At 49.1% G+C, this 17563-nt stretch overlaps 1 protein-coding gene across 12 annotated transcripts in view; it reads right to left on the reverse strand.

Moving 5' to 3' along the window:
• The window catches only part of LOC110506413 (protein CBFA2T3), a 56834-nt gene that overhangs the window by 16945 nt on the left and 22326 nt on the right, over positions 1-17563 (reverse strand). For 5 of the 12 annotated variants that reach the window (XM_036963507.1, XM_036963502.1, XM_036963505.1 and 2 more), the window contains exons 2-5: positions 11001-11159; positions 7559-7714; positions 1048-1298; positions 778-867 (exon numbers count right to left, since the gene is read on the reverse strand). In XM_036963507.1, coding sequence (XP_036819402.1) covers positions 778-867; positions 1048-1298; positions 7559-7714; positions 11001-11159 — 656 coding nt within the window. The remainder of the gene's footprint in view (positions 1-777; positions 868-1047; positions 1299-7558; positions 7715-11000; positions 11160-17563) is intronic. The other 7 variants (XM_036963508.1, XM_036963512.1, XM_036963511.1 and 4 more) reach the window with 2 other exon arrangements.

Below are 17563 nucleotides of genomic sequence, written 5' to 3' on the forward strand. Positions count from 1 at the left end.
CCTCCATCAGAACCGTCAGCAGTGTCCCTGAAGGCCTATTCCCTACTGTCACATTTGTTACATGTGTTATGTATTGAACAGCTGGCATTGTGACTTCTGGACCACAGCTGAGTAATGTGTTATTCATAATGACAGTCGTTCGGAAAGATGGATTTTGTCTCTCTTTCTCTCTCTCGCTCTCTCGCCCTGCTCTCGTCTCCGTGACTGTGGGTTTGACAATGCAGGTAACAGGATCAGGCCAAAGACATCAGCCAGAGTGAAAAGCTCTGCGTGGTAGCCGCCCCAGGCCGGCTACATCTGTCAGGGAGCCTTATTTACCCTCCCCTCCCCTCCCTCCCTCCCTCCCTCCCTCCGCTCCACGCCGCGCCACTCAGGGTAAACACTCGTGTGCCAGTTTTAATGAATCGCAAACGATGGCCATATGGACCAGCGGATCAGCCCAGCGCCAGGCAGGCGGCAGCAGACTGGGTTGGAAATCTGCAGGGTCCTACTCCCTTTATATACCGAGCTTCAATCAGCTCCACACCCACACACTAATGGAGGAATCACAGGCACAGAAACCAGGTCGCTTTCTACACTGGCCAGCCATCCGGAGAATATTCTTTGTTTGTTTGGATGGGTTTTGTTCTCGAAAGCCCTTCCTTCTATCTCCATATGCAAGCTAATATCAGAAGTGGAAGCTGCTCAAAGGGACATACTGGGAAATAACCTGGGGATTCCTAGGCAGCCTATTGGGGAAAGGGAAGGTGTGTCTACGTTGGGTTTTGATGTGCTTACCTTGAGGAATGGAATGACAAAGGGACGCAGCGGGAAGTTGGTAGCCTCCTGGAGTTTGGAGTGGAACTCTTCTATGGTCAGGGTGGAATTCTGTCAAAAACCAGAGGAAGGGAGAGATTGGAACACTTGGGGAAGAAGCTTCACAGTAAAACATGGAGAGACAGAAAGAGATATTGGACACAACTAAGTAAGTACTGTAACTCCAGAAAAGTAGGAGAACGAGTGGGAGAGATAGACAGACAGGGGAGAGGGATAGAGAAGAGGACTTACCACCAGGCCCAGCACCAGACTGCGGACTCGCTCTCCGATCTCGGGCGAGATGTCGTTGCCGAACTGCTGCAGCGTGGTGAGGAAGCGCTTGAGCTTGCAGAGCTGGCGGGCGCCACAGGCCGGCGGCAGCTGCTGATTGGACAGGGAGGCGGTGGACGACATGGCGGGGCCGTTGCTGAAGCCGTTGGGTGTAGAGGGCGCCCCGTTGAGCGAAGTGGGCGAGTGACTCGAGTGACTGCTCCCGTTCAGCACTGCAGGGAGAGAGAGGGAGAGAGGCCATCCGTCAGTACCAGTCTGCTGTCCTCCTCCATCCTCCTCCTGTCCCTCTACCTCCTCCCCCCAGACGTCATGCGGTGTGAGGGCGCCGGAGGACAGGGTCAAGGAGGGTGGTGATGGCACATGCATCCTTAAGGTTGAGGCGGAGAGCTCCAGGGCACAAAGTAAGGCTGGGGCCAGGGAACACACTAAGGCTGAGGCCAGGGAATGCACTAAGGCTGAGAGCAGGGAATGCACTAAGGCTGAGTCCAGGGAATGCACTAAGGCTGAGGCCAGGGAATGCACTAAGGCTGAGGCCAGGGAATGCAATAAGGCTGAGGCCAGGGAACACACTAAGGCTGAGGCCAGGTAACACACTAAAGCTGAGGCCAGGGAACACACTAAGGCTGAGGCCATGGAACACACTAAGGCTGAGGCCAGGGAACACACTAAAGCTGAGGCCAGGGAACACACTAAAGCTGAGGCCAGGGCACACACTAAGGCTGAGGCCAGGGCACACACTAAGGCTGAGGCCAGGGAACACACTAAGGCTGAGGCCAGGAAACACAATAAGGCTGAGGCCAGGGAACACACTAAGGCTGAGGCCAGGGAACACACTAAAGCTGAGGCCAGGGAACACAATAAGGCTGAGGCCAGGGAACACACTAAAGCTGAGGCCAGGAAACACAATAAGGCTGAGGCCAGGGAACACACTAAGGCTGAGACCAGGGAACACACTAAAGCTGAGGCCAGGGAACACACTAAGGCTGAGGCCAGGGAACACACTAAAGCTGAGGCCAGGGAAGACACTAAGGCTGAGGCCAGGGAACATACTAAGGCTGAGGCCAGGAAACACAATAAAGCTGAGGCCAGGGAACACACTGAAGCTGAGGCCAGGGAAAGCACTAAGGCTGAGGCCAGGGAACACACCAAAGCTGAGGCCAGGAAACACACTAAAAGATGAGGCCAGGAAACACACTAAGGCTGAGGCCAGGAATCACACTAAGGCTGAGGCCAGGAAACACACTAAAGCTGAGGCCAGGGAACACACTAAAGCTGAGGCCAGGGCAAACACTAAGGCTGAGGCAAGGAAACACACTAAAGCTGAGGCCAGGGAACACACTAAAGCTGAGGCCAGGGAACACACTAAAGCTGAGGCCAGGGCAAACACTAAGGCTGAGGCAAGGAAACACACTAAAGCTGAGGCCAGGGAACACACTAAAGCTGAGGCCAGGGAACACACTAAAGCTGAGGCCAGGAAACACACTAAGGCTGAGGCCAGGAAACACACTAAGGCTGAGGCCAGGAAACACAATAAAGCTGAGGCCAGGGAACACACTAAAGCTGAGGCCAGGAAACACACTAAGGCTGAGGCCAGGAAACACACTAAGGCTGAGGCCAGGAAACACAATAAAGCTGAGGCCAGGAAACACAATAAAGCTGAGGCCAGGGAACACACTAAAGCTGAGGCCAGGGCACACACTAAGGCTGAGGCCAGGGCAAACACTAAGGCTGAGGCCAGGGAATGCACTAAGGCTGAGGCCAGGAAACACACTAAAGCTGAGGCCAGGGAACACACTAAGGCTGAGGCCAGGGAACACACTAAAGCTGAGGCCAGGGAACACACTAAAGCTGAGGCCAGGGAATGCACTAAGGCTGAGGCCAGGGAACATACTAAAGATGAGGCCAGGGCAAACCCTAAAGCTGAGGCCAGGGAATGCACTAAGGCTGAGGCCAGGGCACACACTAAAAGCTGAGGCCAGGGAATGCACTAAGGCTGAGGCCAGGGAACACACTAAAGCTGAGGCCAGGGAACACACTAAGGCTGGGTAAAGACACTGTTGCCTGCTAACCCGTACTCTGCTGCTCGTGCTCTGCCTCAGCTCATACCAGTTTGAGTGAAGGCTCTGTGTGCAGTAACTTCAGCTGCCTCTCACAAGTGGGACCGTTTGACCCCCCCCCCCCCCCCCCCCCCCCCCCTCTTTCCCACTGCCCCTCCTCCCCTTCACCAGTCTGTTTCTAACTTTCGCTCACCCACTCACTCAGTAGGACACAACTATAAGAGGAACGTGTTAAAGAGGTGCCAAAAATAGGCCTGTGGCCTGTGTTAGTTTATTCCAATAGCAGGTGTGTTGCTAAATCAGTCCTTGCACATGTCCACCAGCTGAAAGTAGATTTGCAGCTTTCAGGTTCAGGGCACCCCCACCCCACCTCCCCACCCTGCCTGGCTGCCACACTCCTGCTCCACACCCCTCCACTACTCCCTCCGTTCCACGCTCCACCTTTCCCCTGCTTCATCTACTGAATGGTACATTACCCAATATTGGTGGGATATTCTTACACTCCATCCTCTGTCTTCAGTGACTGTCACAACAAGATGTACGTCTCAATCAGAATGAAATCATATTCAATTCACTCATTTGTAACTCATTTGTAAATCATATAGTATACTATTGTTTCCTCTGATATTTCTGATATGGGTTGTTTTTATACTGTATAATGTATATAAATCTGATGTTTTTATGTTTTGTTTATTCTTAGTCTTGGGTGTATGCGGCTGAATTATTGAGATGTTAAAGGATGCATGCATGTGTGAGTTTAATATGATATGTTTTAAGCTTGGTGGGCGGTATACCATATATACTGTATACCAGGGTATTTTGATATATTGAAACTATTTATTTGAGGTTTTTCAATACACTTTCATATTTGTAGCTACTCTTTAAGTAAATACCTTTAGTTAACTTGTGCAATACGTTAGGAGATGAAGCAGATCGCATTCTTCATTTCACCCCTCACATTATTTGACATTATGAAGCTCACCGTAGTTCCCCCAGGACAGTGGAGCCAGTCGTGTTTGTTTGAAATAGCACAACAGGAGAAAGCAGGAGCAGGTGAGGCCAGCTGTGTATTGACAGAGCTCACGTTTTATATCGAAAGTCAACCGTGTTATTTTGCTTCAATAGACTGATCAGGGAGATGCAACTATAGTTTTTCCGTCACGGAAAAGACATTGGTGCAACACATTCGGCAGAAAACAGCTTCATTTTCATCAGATGACAACAGAAGTGGCTGTTAGCTAGCTACACAAGTAAATGAGCTTCCAATGAAAAAATAAGCTGCATGGCCATCATATTTCTAATGTTTATCATAGAAAGAATGTAGCCCGTGACATTTCCTAATGTTGGGCTTAAAGTTCATCTTGCATTTTACCAGAGAAAAGTAGGCTACACCGAGAAAAGTACAGGAGAAAAGGTAGCTCAGTCAGAGCGCTGTCTGTTGATAGAATGCCCATTCATGAATTCTCATCTGAGGGGAGAAGTGCAACTGAAGTATGAAATTAGCCTGATGCCGACCAGAAATTACAATAAGAAGCATTTTACATCTGCGTTTACAAAACACAGCAAGATATTTCTCAAGCGTTTTATCTTTCTTTCCTGAGTGAAACACGCAGAAATCTGCATTAACTCGACCCCTAAGTTAACTTGCAAGTTAATGTAAGTAAGTGGCTGAACTAATAGGATGACGGGGCATCATATTGTGTTAGCTTTCTACCATGTTTGAGAAGTCAAAGCTCTTTGGATGAGTTACCTGTACAGCTTACACAATCTTGATTTCCTTGCATTTTTTCTCTCAGTTCTCGGCCTGTCTTCTCCTCTCCCCTCTTCTCTGAGCAGAGCAGGAATGCCTGTTTCCCTAGCAACTCCAGACTCCACACAGACACAAGTGTAGCCTATACATGCTGATCCAGAGCCAGTGCTGTACTTCCTTAAGACAAGCATGCGTCTGGAACTTTGTTCATTTGGACAATGTCTCTCGTTCACATTCGCTTGTAAATGTCCAAACTCACCAAAAATGACATTCGGTAGCGCCTACCTAGATATGTATACATTTCGTAGCAGAATTGCCTGTCTCTGCAATTAGTTTATTTTTGTTTTGTGCTCATTAGCGTATTTAGCTAGCAGCCTCCATCGAAATTCGCTAATATCTGTGCTAATTTTGTTAGCATTCTGGTAATAGATGCCCAATGGCCTTTTTTTGTGTTTTTTTTGGAGCCACCTTGTGTACTAAGCCAGTAATACCGTATATCCCGGTATGAGAGAAGGATGGTATGACCGTATATCCCGGTAGGAGAGAAGGGTGGATATGAGAGAAGGATGGTATGACCGTATATCCCGGTATGAGAGAAGGACGGTATGACCTTATATCCCGGTAGGAGAGAAGGGTGGATATGAGAGAAGGATGGTATGACCGTATATCCCGGTATGAGAGAAGGACGGTATGACCGTATATCCCGGTATGAGAGAAGGACGGTATGACCTTATATCCCGGTAGGAGAGAAGGGTGGATATGAGAGAAGGATGGTATGACCGTATATCCCGGTACGAGAGAAGGATGGTATGACCGTATATCCCGGTATGAGAGAAGGACGGTATGACCTTATATCCCGGTAGGAGAGAAGGGTGGATATGAGAGAAGGATGGTATGACCGTATATCCCGGTACGAGAGAAGGACGGTATGACCGTATATCCCGGTATGAGAGAAGGACGGTATGACCTTATATCCCGGTAGGAGAGAAGGGTGGATATGAGAGAAGGATGGTATGACCGTATATCCCGGTACGAGAGAAGGATGGTATGACCGTATATCCCGGTATGAGAGAAGGATGGTATGACCGTATATCCCGGTATGAGAGAAGGGTGGATATGAGAGAAGGATGGTATGACCGTATATCCCGGTATGAGAGAGGGATGGTATGACCGTATATCCCGGTATGAGAGAAGGATTGTATGACCGTATATCCCGGTATGAGAGAAGGGCGGATATGAGAGAAGGATGGTATGACCGTATATCCCGGTATGAGAGAAGGGTGGATATGAGAGAAGGATGGTATGACCGTATATCCCGGTATGAGAGAAGGATGGTATGACCGTATATCCCGGTATGAGAGAAGGATTGTATGACCGTATATCCCGGTATGAGAGAAGGGCGGATATGAGAGAAGGATGGTATGACCGTATATCCCGGTATGAGAGAAGGATGGTATGACCGTATATCCCGGTATGAGAGAAGGGTGGATATGAGAGAAGGATGGTATGACCGCATATCCCGGTATGAGAGAAGGATGGAATGACCGTATATCCCGGTATGAGAGAAGGGTGGATATGAGAGAAGGATGGTATGACCGTATATCCCGGTATGAGAGAAGGATGGTATGACCGTATATCCTGGTATGAGAGAAGGGCGGAGATGAGAGAATGATGGTATGACAATCTGGATACCACCACCCATCCAATGTTTGAAAACATTTCAATCTGCAGGCTGTTTAATTTCTCCCCCAGTTTGTCGGAGTGCATATGGCAGTATGCCAACAGTGTGTGTTAAATGGTAGTGTGTGAATGTTATGTTCTGTACACAGTTCCTCTCATTTCTACCCTTGACTCTAATCTCTCCATTGGAGCCAGGCCGGTCGGCACACATGTGGGCTAACCATGTGACCCGCCACTTGTGTTCTGGTTTTAGAGGGGAGAGCGAGCTACACTGGTGACCACCACAACAGGTGAAACAACACGGACTGTCATTGCTATATAGGGAAGAAAGTGGTCTGTAGCCCGGCGAGCCCAGCAATGCCCCCTGTGCAACTACAGCCGGTAAACAAGCCCCCCCCCCCCCCCCCCCACATACACACACACACACACACACACATACACACACAGAGAGGGTGCCACTGCCATTCTCACACATACTCCAAGACACTTGATCCACCAGGGAATTCTACACACACAACTGACTGAAGTCTAGTCTTCATCATGTTGAAGCTACACTATCATCAGAAACACACAGCCAGGCCTATGGAGCCCAGCAGCCGCCTGTAGCAGCCCGTTTCCCTGAAGCCCAGGCAGGTTCCCTTCCTAACAGCCTAACAGCCGCAGAGGTAGAGCCGTGCCAATGACAGAGAAGAGCTGATGCAGCACTCCTACCAGCTCACTATTCTGTTCACATCATGCCCGGCCCAATGCTGCAAAAAACACCTTCAAGATAGATACATAGTACTACCTCAGGGAATGTACAAGGTTCTTTATAAAGTTACAAAGAGGATTCAGGCATTCAAGGGAGAACACAGACATGGTAGCAATACAGAATAGTATTTTATGCCAGGTAAGATATGATATGTCTTTTTTTAAATTGAAAGATCGCATGCATACATGTTTTAGAGTGCAAACAGAGAAATAAGGAATTAAAAAAATGCCTTACTTGACCTACTGGTGGTGGGTGTGAATGAAGCGTTGCGATTGGGTGCCTGGCTGACGGCCGGGGGTGGAGGTGGCATTGTGGGCGGAGTCAACCTGGGCTGGGTTTTGACATCAGCAGGTGAATCGGGCATCGTTCCAACCTTCTGTTCTGTGCTACCTGCAGGAGAGAGAGAGAGAGAGAGGGAGAGGGAGAGAGGGAGAGAGAGAGAGAGAGAGAGAGAGAGAGAGAGAGAGAGAGAGAAAGAAAGAAAGAAAGAAAGAAAGAAAGAAAGAAAGAAAGAAAGAAAGAAAGAAAGAAAGAAAGAAAGAGGAAGGTGAGAGAATGAGAGAGACGGTTACAAAGAGACAAACATGAAGACACATCAGACACCAACACACCCAGATGCAAACATCCAGGTACAGAATGCACACGATAAAAATCTGATCCAAACAAGCAATTTACTTCTCAGAAAAAAATCTTAATAGCTAGTTGTATTTATTGATCAGTGTTGCTTCCATTATCTGAAACCCACTCATGACCCACTGATTTGATATGAGAGAGAATGTATTGATGGCCTGGCTGTGAGGTCTTGTTTCTGCTGCAGAGACTCTGTGAACGATGTTGTACTACAGCAGAGAGATAGAGAGATGGGGGCTTGGAACAACATGCAAAATATTAGAGCTCTTGGAGACATAAAGTAACACCTGCTGGTCCGCTCAGCTGCTGCTGACGGGACCCCCCCCCCACCCCCACCCCAATGCCCCCCGTAGTACTGACATCCCTATCAGTGTCCTGCACCCCCCCCCCCCCCCCACTCTCCCTTCCCACCCCTCCGCCCCAGTCCCAATGATACTCCCCGCCTGTCCCCTCTCGTCCTCCATATGGACAGGCGCGTGACAGTCAGTGACAAGTGCAGCTGGATCTGCCGCTGTCCATCACAGAGACACTTCTACGAGGCTGGAATGAGGCCCCCAGCCGGGACCAAACAAGGAAAGGCAGGGCTGCTCCAGTCGGGGACAGGAGGGACGGGACGGCCTGGAGCGGTCAGGTGGCATCGCCTTTTCCAGGAGATAGGACAAGGGCTGCTATTCCTCTGCCGTGCCCTGTCGCCTTCCACATACACCGGGACACACTGGCTTGTCACTGCCCAGTCCCCACACTGGCTTGTCACTGCCCAGTCCCCACACTGGCATTCGTTCTGCCTCCTACTACGACCACAACAACTCTTGTAGTTTCTTATGCAAAGCTGCAGAGAGAAGGCTGTAAATGTCGGTTTCTTTTTGAAGTATTAAAAGGTCTATCGATTGCAATCTCAACTACATTGTTTACACATAATCACATACTTTTTCATTCAAAATAATATTTGTTCTTTGAAATAATGTGGATAAAATGTAATAATCTTTCTAATATATTTTTCGGGGGCCATGCATACACATTATCCAGTGAGAGTAATCAGCCCTGACACAGTGTTGGAGTATTCAGTGTTAAATGCTCCATGGTAAACACTGAGTGTAACAGGGGAAGCAGCAGCCGTCAGAGGGATGTGGGTGGAATGAGATCCTTCTGCTACAAAAACATGAGCTGCCGAGTGTGATGGCTTTCACAGCCATGGAGAAGATAGCTTTACAGTGTGTGAGACCATGTGTGTGTGTACACACCGTACTTATATATGTGTATACCCTGCGAGTCCTGGACCCAGTATCTGCATTAGATCAGTACAGAGGCATGTGCTGAGGAGGAAGGTTTAAGCCAGGCCTCTCTATCAGCTGTCTCGGAGTTCACTCCACTGTTAACTCCACTCGGACAGCAGGATCATGTCGGCCACGCAGGGAGCAGCTCGCAGGGAGCCTCATAGACCTACAGGCACCCCACTAGCATGTAGTACTAGTACTCCTGGCCATGTTTGGAACAGACCTCCACCCCAACCCACCCGCTAAGCTGCAGCCGCTGCCGCCTCCACTGTCAAGTGCAAAAATAACCAAACACATCGGGTCACTGCCACACAAGCAACAGGAGGATAATTAGGTCTTGACCTCCAGGGAGAGCAGCTGGAGGATGGTGGAGGGTGCAGCGGTCCTCGGGGTTAAAGTGTTTCTGGGGTGGCAGGGAGAAGTCACCTCTGCAGCCAGGACGGACAGGCGCAGCTCCTTACTGCTCTTCTCTCTACTACTGAACTACTAAACTCAGATCCTCTGCTGCTGACTGTGAAAAAAATATGCAGGGCACACTGTGTTCCAGAGCAATGGTTTATGAATGGAACCCTTCCACAGTATTCCTGCAGTTAACATTCTCTTAAACTCTTCTCTTCTCTGGGCTATTTCCATATTTGCATGTAGAACTCCCAAAAAGCTAGGCTCTGATTTTTAAGAGTGTTATTCTAGATTCTAGAAGTTACAATGGCCATTGAAAATCTGACTGTGGTCCTCTCAAACACAAGGGGCGCTCGCCAGGACACCACTCCGATCCCCCTAAACACAAGGTGTTAGTATTGAAGCCCTGCTAGGAGTGGGCGATATGGCCAAAATATTATACCACTGTATTTTTTGTTTTGGAGATCATTTCCACAGTGCTGCATGATGTGGGCATATCATCTAGGATGTATTTTTAACCAAATGTTGCAATTGCGATTTGACTTGCGAATTAGAGCAAAAAAAATGGAATCATGGAAATATAAAACGAATCTATGGACAGGGTAAGAAAAAATAACCAGTGAAACGATTGGGCAGTATCATAAATATAAAGACTATTCTAATTCTATAGTATAATAGTGGGCACTTTGAATACAGTGTTGTTTGAGATGACAACGAATTAAAACGCCAGGGAGGAGTTCTTGTGACAGGGAAGTGTTTTCTAGGGGACCCTATCAGCTTTGGCTACATTGAATGTTTTCTCTTAGCTACTTCATGTAGCCAACATATTCTTGCTTCGCATATTTCTCTGATTTAGAAGATACTATTGCACAAACAACATGCTGATTTAGGTCTACACCATCACTGGTATTGTCAGGCTGTACTACGTTTGCTCTTACTCAGTACATTTATTAGCTAGCTATTAGCTTTAGCGGCTAACAATTAGCGTCTCACAAGATTTAGGGCAACTTGCTAAGAAAAGACAAACTAGCTGTTTGCTGATGTAAGAAACACAAACTAATAGTGTCACTATAGAACGCTAGTGGATTTATGTTAAGAAGCAAAGTGAAAACAGCATTGTTGTCATCAGTATTGTTGTTGTATATGCTACATTGACCATGCAGACTGAACGCAAGTGTCTTGTGGTCGAGGAACATCAAATGGGCTCCTTGAGTGACAGGGGGCGTGGCTAGGTCTGTGTGGAAAGTGTCACGGGGAGAGAGATGACTCAAGTAGCGAAGTCAACTATAAAAAGTGACATTACACATGGCGTATCACATTTAACAAACCAAACATTCAAATACCGGTATAGAAGGTAAAGTAAAAACCCAAACCAGTCCCTGCATCAATACTGGTATATTGAGCTGGTGGCTCCTGCCAGTAGGACTGCAATGTCCCCGCTCCCAGCCATGGACAAATGTAGACAGGTACCCTGCCTGGCCCTGTGCTGCACGGCTGGGCTGCTCTCCTCTCTGGTCTGCCTGGGTGTCTGTCTGTCAGAGAGAAGAGGAGGCAGGCAGGGCAGGGCTCGTCCATCAGTCACCACACTCAACAAACAGTATTCCTGTTCAGGAGCTATTGTAGCTATACTGACTGACTTCAACAATAACAAAACAACTAAAGAGGACCGCACACAAACTCTTTGAGGCCTGGGTTCTTGTCACTTTTTTGTTTTAAAAAAATACAGACAGACTGACGATCCCTGATTGGTCATTTCACTCAAATCTCATAATGTACACGCACTCTATTTCCATGACGACTGAACAATCTTGACCCACCCTCTGACTGTGATTTGATTGAAACAGTGACCATTTTGACAGAAAGCATGCCTTTACTCCTCGGGGAGAGCTCCTTCACATGGCAACTGCTGCTAGGGCTCCCGAGGGGTTCTGGGATGGCCTGGCTGGGAGGGCCAAGACTCCTGGGGCGAGGGGGAGAGAGGAGGAGAGGAGTCCTGCCCTCCTGGCCTGTCTGCAACTGCTGTGGGATTACTCACAGCTGTTTAATCTGACCAGCTAAAGGATGCACACACACACACACTCACACACAACTCTGGATTTCATTTTTAATACATTAGAAAGTCTGCTCTGTCCGAACCCCCCCCCCCCCCCCCCCCCCCCCTCCCATCTGTGGCCATCTGTGCTCCCATTGTGCTGAAGGACAGGAAGGACTCGTGCCAAGGGAAAAACAGAGAGGGAAAGACAGAGTGAGATGGACAGACTGGTAAGAGAGAGAGAGAGAGAGAGAAACAGAGTTGATGGTCCACACCTCAACAGACTTCCTGGGTAGAGCTGTCAATCCCCCAGCATGTCCATCTGACCACAGCGTGTGTCCTGTTGCTTTCACTGTGTTTCCTCTGTCTAATTAAGGAACCATGGCATCGGAGCACCACAGTGGATCCTGTTCAGGGGAGAGGTACAGGACGTTCTGAGCCTTCCTCTTCTTCCTTCCACGCAGCCCTTTTATCTCCCACTCAAAGTGGATCTACACAGTAATCAATACAGAAAATAGGATACAATGCTGCCTCATAGACTCCCTGAGGATTTGGGAGCCCGGCGCTGGCTCTGGCCTTAGCTGCAGCCCACAGTATGCAGTCAAAAGCTTTTGCTGATTACACTGCTGTCAGTCTCTCCTGTACACAGCTGTATGTTTCACGTAATCACGCCTAAAAATGGCTTTCAGGGAAGGAACGGTCAGTCAGCAATCTGTGTTCTAAAAAGGGTTTCAGTTCAGTCCTATTGTGCTACAAACAAGATGAAAAACTATTCCGTGCGAGATCACACTCCAGTTTGTCATTCTGGAGCTATTTCTGGGTCTCTTGATAGATTTCAGGACATACGCTTTCACTAAAACCACCAAACACACAAGAAACCATCATGTAATGACAGGCCATTAAGAGGCTGGTTGGCTGCTGGTAGTGTCTCTGTTATCACATGGCCTATCCTTCACATTAGAACAGAGCTACTGTAACTCTGCCTTAGACGCAGACAGACTCTGAGGTGGCCTCTAGAGATCTTCTCTTGCTCCTCTGTCGCTCTCCCTCTCTCCAAATGGGCTCCTCTCTGGGACACATACCCCGAAATTTCTCCCTGTCTCTAGCACTCTCCCTCTCTCTCTCCCTCTCTGTAATTCCCCCAGTCTCCAGGAATGCTGTTGTTTTTAATTTCTCCCAGCTGCTCTGGCTCGGTGCCCGCCCGCCTGCCTTCCCACATCTGCTCCCCATCAGGCCGCCGAGTAGTCCACACAAACACAGGCCTCACATCAAAACATGGGGATTAGAGCCCTGCGCCTCGGCCCCAGGACCCCGTACCCCTCTCCCTAGCCCCCTCCAGACTCCCTAACTCCCCATCCCCATTGCCCCTCTCCTGACCCAGGGATTGACAGAGACCCCTTAGCATGGGAGTGGGTGGAGGCACCATAAAGAATAGACTAGGTTTGACGGGAGGGAGATGTTGGAGCAGAGGGATAGTAGGTTAGATAGTGATCAGACATGCTGGATGGATGAACCTGGCATTGATGATGATGTAAAGGTCCTCCTGCCTGGGAGAACTCAGTCAACCTGTCTGAATGGCAGACTCTCTCTCTCCTCTCTCTGTGTCTCTCTCTGTCCCTCTCTCTCTCTCTCTCTCTCCCTGTGTCTCTCTCTTTGTCTCTCGGTCTCTCTCTCTCCACGTGTCTCTCTCTTTGTCTCTCAGTCTCTCTCTCTCTCTCCCTGTGTCTCTCTCTTTGTCACTCGGTCTCTCTCTCTCTGTGTCTCTGTCTCTCTCTCTGTCTCTATCTCTCTTTGTGTTAGAAAGCAGACTGGGGATCATCTTGAGCTGATTTAGAGTTCAGAGGCTTTAGGTTCACTAATGACAGGGTGGGAGAGAGCCTTGGAGAGAGAGCACCCCCAGCTCCCTCCACAGAAATGTACAAGCACGGAACAAGCAGAAGAAAAATACACTGTTACTTGAGAATCACTGCGATACTACACAGACTGGGTTGAACAAATATGTGAAAACAAACATTCAGTGGGGAATAAATGTCTGTTTAATAATGGAGAACTGAAAGGCCCAGGGAGAAAATGCATGTGTGTGTGTGTGTGTGTGTGTGTAGAATGAAAGAATGACAACATAGGGAAAGTTAGACTGAGCGCAGCAGGAGCCTCACAGCACATACAGTAATAACTCACAGAATATATGTTAAAACCATTTAGGGTGTGGCGGCAGTGCAGTGGTGACCCATGGGGTGTGTAACTGCTGAGACCCCAGCTGTGTGGAGGAGGAGGGGGTCCTCAGACACTCCATCCATCTGAGGAGGAGAGAGGGATGAGGCCAGACACACTGGTTCCTGGGCTGACCTAGTTACCACTGAGTTACTGGGCAGAGGACACGAGCTGACCAGGACAGACCAGGACAAGGTCAGTGTAAAACGGTCTAATACACAGGAGAGATCAGCTCTCTCCTCGTCTGCACCAGTCAGAGACAGCAGATACAGTGCTCAGATGTCTGAGACATGAGGCATGGCCAGGGAGAAAGGTAGAACAACATGGAAAACAAGGAACCAATACTGCTACTCCCTACTCTCTACTTCTCTGTTTATGTTTAAATAGGACTCTCTGTCTCTGAATTGTTCAGCGCACCAATGAGTATTCCCTTACGTCTTTGTGTTTATTCATTTACCGACTACATAACAGTTTATTCCTCCACCTCTCTCCATCCCCCCTCTGTTTGCTGTTTCTGGGTAATGTTAGTGGCGGGCTGGTGGAAAAGCCAGCTCTTGATTTGAACTGTGAGGGAGAGGGAGACTTCATGGTGATGGTGACGAAAACGCCCTGACGAGGGACCTGCGTTTCAGAGTCGGCTTCCTTCCCCACCCAACACAACAGCACTTGTGAGACAAGTTTCGGTTCCCTGCTTCTCTGTACTTTAGTGTGCTTGTCATGTGGCGCTGACGGCTGTGATGACTGTTATTGATATAATTGTATTGAAGTCTAGCGGCCATCTGTTCTCTTCAGGGAGGGCGTCGCTCGGCAGTGAAGTGGTTACATGGAGCATATCGCTACTCACAGGAAAAAAAACGTCCTTTTCACATTTTCCCAATGGCTGCTAATAAAATCCAGATGTTCCATGGAGCTCTGTTTCTCCTCCATCCCCCCCTCCCTTTCTCCTTTTGCTCCTACCCTCCCTCTAGCTCTCTTTTTCCTCCCTTCCTCTCCCCTTCTGCTCCCTTCCTCTCTCCTTCCCCCCTCCCCTCCCTTTCTCCCCAGCCGCTAACCCAGAGCCATTCCTAAATAAAGGAAAGTATTTGTGACATTCAGCCGAGGCGGGCCGTGCCAAGAACAACTCCCCGGCCTGGCACATCTGGAGTGTGTTAGGACGGCACTGGGCACTGGCACTGGGCACTGGCACCGGCCGAGACACAGAGACGAGTGTGCGGCCACTCTGGGGATCTCACACACATACACATACCAACAAGAACTAACTGGCCCGTTGTTTGGATCTGTCAACATCCTAATTTGAGCAAAAAAATATGGCCTCTGCAGTTTGCACCAAGATTCTACTCATACTGGCAACACAACCAAAGGGAAGAAAAGCTGGACTTCCAATCGTATCAGACAAGTCCACAGCTGTGTGCTCACAAGCAGCTAAGCCCTAATTCTCAGGTGGACTTGTTGCTGTGTTGTTTGTGTTCTTGCTGCTGCTGTTCTCAGACCCATTCAGCAGGAGAGCGTGCTCAGAGTGCGTGGAGCTGGCTGGCTAGAGGCTCCAGGCCCACTGTAAAAAGCTCACACCTGAACATCAATAACTGTCATCTCTGCCACCTGGGGACCGCCAGCGCCATGGGCACACAGCCGTCACCAGCACATCTGCCAACGCTGAGAGAGAGAGGGAGGGAGGGAGGGAGGGAGGGAGGGAGGGCACAGAGCAGAACAGAGAAAACACTAAAACATGGCGGGTAGAGAGAGAAGAGAGAGTGGGGGAAGGTACAGGGATATATAAAGTACACTATAAAGACATAGAAAGAGAGAGAGATAAAGAGAGGTGGAGAGGAAAGGGTTGGGTAGAGGTAGGGGAAGCAAAAAAGAAGACATGGAACAAGAGAGAGAGATGCAGGGAGGAAAGGGGTGTGCAGGGAGGAGAGGGGTGCAGGGAGGAGAGGGGGGTGCAGGGAGGAGAGGGGGGTGCAGGGAGGAGAGGGGGGTGCAGGGAGGAGAGGGGTGCAGGGAGGAGAGGGGGGTGCAGGGAGTAGAGGGGGGTGCAGAGAGGAGAAGGGGGTGCAGGGAGGAGAAGGGGGTGCAGGGAGGAGAGGGGGACTTATTTGGCCCAATTCTCTTCCTTTGCTCCTTCTCACAGAGGCAGCCTCAGCCTCTCTCTGTCTCTCGCTCTCTCTCTCCTGCCAGCTGAGAGCTCTGCCTCAGGGTACAACAACATTTAATTTGAGCTTGAAAAAAGTTTAAATGAAAGTCATTTCTCTCTTCCACCTTCTCTGGACAACAATGAGGTCACAGTTCAACAAGACCCCATCAGACCTGACCTCACATGATGTAATTTCTCCCCAAATTGAGTTTATACTTAATACCTTTCCAGAACAACTTTGAATAAAAGTGTTTATTTCTCTTATGATTAAGATTTATGACAATTTGATTAACTTTGGCCTATTTAACAGTAACAGTAATGGACCTGCTTTCCCCTAAACACCCATATTATTCAAATTATGGGGGGAAACCGTGCCAAAAATTACCCTCGATCGGAATCTGTTTATACTGTGCACTTACACAAACAAGCTCCCCTATCAAAACACCTGCAGCTTCACCAAACACCAATTAGCTCATCAGGCTTTTAATTACTCTGTTAATTGCATACAGGCAGCATGAAGGGCGGCTTGGGAATAGGGCGAGGAGCCCTCCTGAGGGCCAGCCTTGACAATCCTGACAAAAACAAAGAAGAACTTTGCCAATGACAACATTGACGCTCCGGCTGCTGTTAACAGCCTGGCTGCCTCATCGTCATCGCCCATCAACCGTCTGCCACAGGGCTGTGTGACATCACTTCCTGTACAGCACTCTAGCATTTCTGACTGAGCCAAACTGGGAGCAGAGAGAGAGAGAGAGAGAAAAAAAGAGAGAGAGAGAGAGAGAGAGAGAGAGAGAGAGAGAGAGAGAGAGGCATGTAGTGAGAGTGTGAGTCCATCTGCGAGCTGTACATCTGGATTAGTTCAGAATGGTCATGGGAAGGGGAAGGGGGAGCAAGCGTGGGAATATTCCTCACATAAGTGTGGGCATGTGGGCCATTGTCTCTGTGGGAGAGTTAGAGAAGAGGTCCAAACTGTCCAGTGATCTGTTCTCTGTCTGTCATAGAGCACTAGCATAAACATCAGAGCCATGTCACTGAGAGTACATGGGAAACGTTTGCGTCAGACACAAATATAGATCTGTTTTCCCTGGGCCTTATTTACTTTGTTTGGCTGTTATGAATGATGCATTCAGAGCCGTCACAATGTTCTCTCTCTCTCTCTCTCTCAGCTCCCAGCTCAATCTCTGTGTTAGAGGCTCTAGAGGCTGCAGCAGGAGGCAGGAGAGTGTGTTTGGCTGAGGAGGCGTATCCAGGAAACAGTGGCAGGCCCGGACTTCCTGTGTGACAGGTGTGCGATGGGAAGGAGGACGGGGACCGGGGTCTGACAGCTGCCGTCTCTGCTCTCTGTGTGTTTCTCTCTCCTCTCTCTCTGGCCAGCTCAGCCCCACGGCCAGCTGCAGCCCAGACCTGATGTGTTTGCTCTGCCTCTTACGTCATTACTGCTGCTTTATGGAGCCCCCCCCTGACAAACACACCTCCTGACTGACCACACATCGCCTGTCCATCTCCCTCTAACACAATGTGTGTGTGTTTTTTTAAATGTTGGACCGTTTTTGAATCAG

Source organism: Oncorhynchus mykiss, chromosome 26 (genome assembly GCF_013265735.2).
Source record: "Oncorhynchus mykiss isolate Arlee chromosome 26, USDA_OmykA_1.1, whole genome shotgun sequence".
Lineage (NCBI taxonomy): Eukaryota > Metazoa > Chordata > Actinopteri > Salmoniformes > Salmonidae > Oncorhynchus > Oncorhynchus mykiss.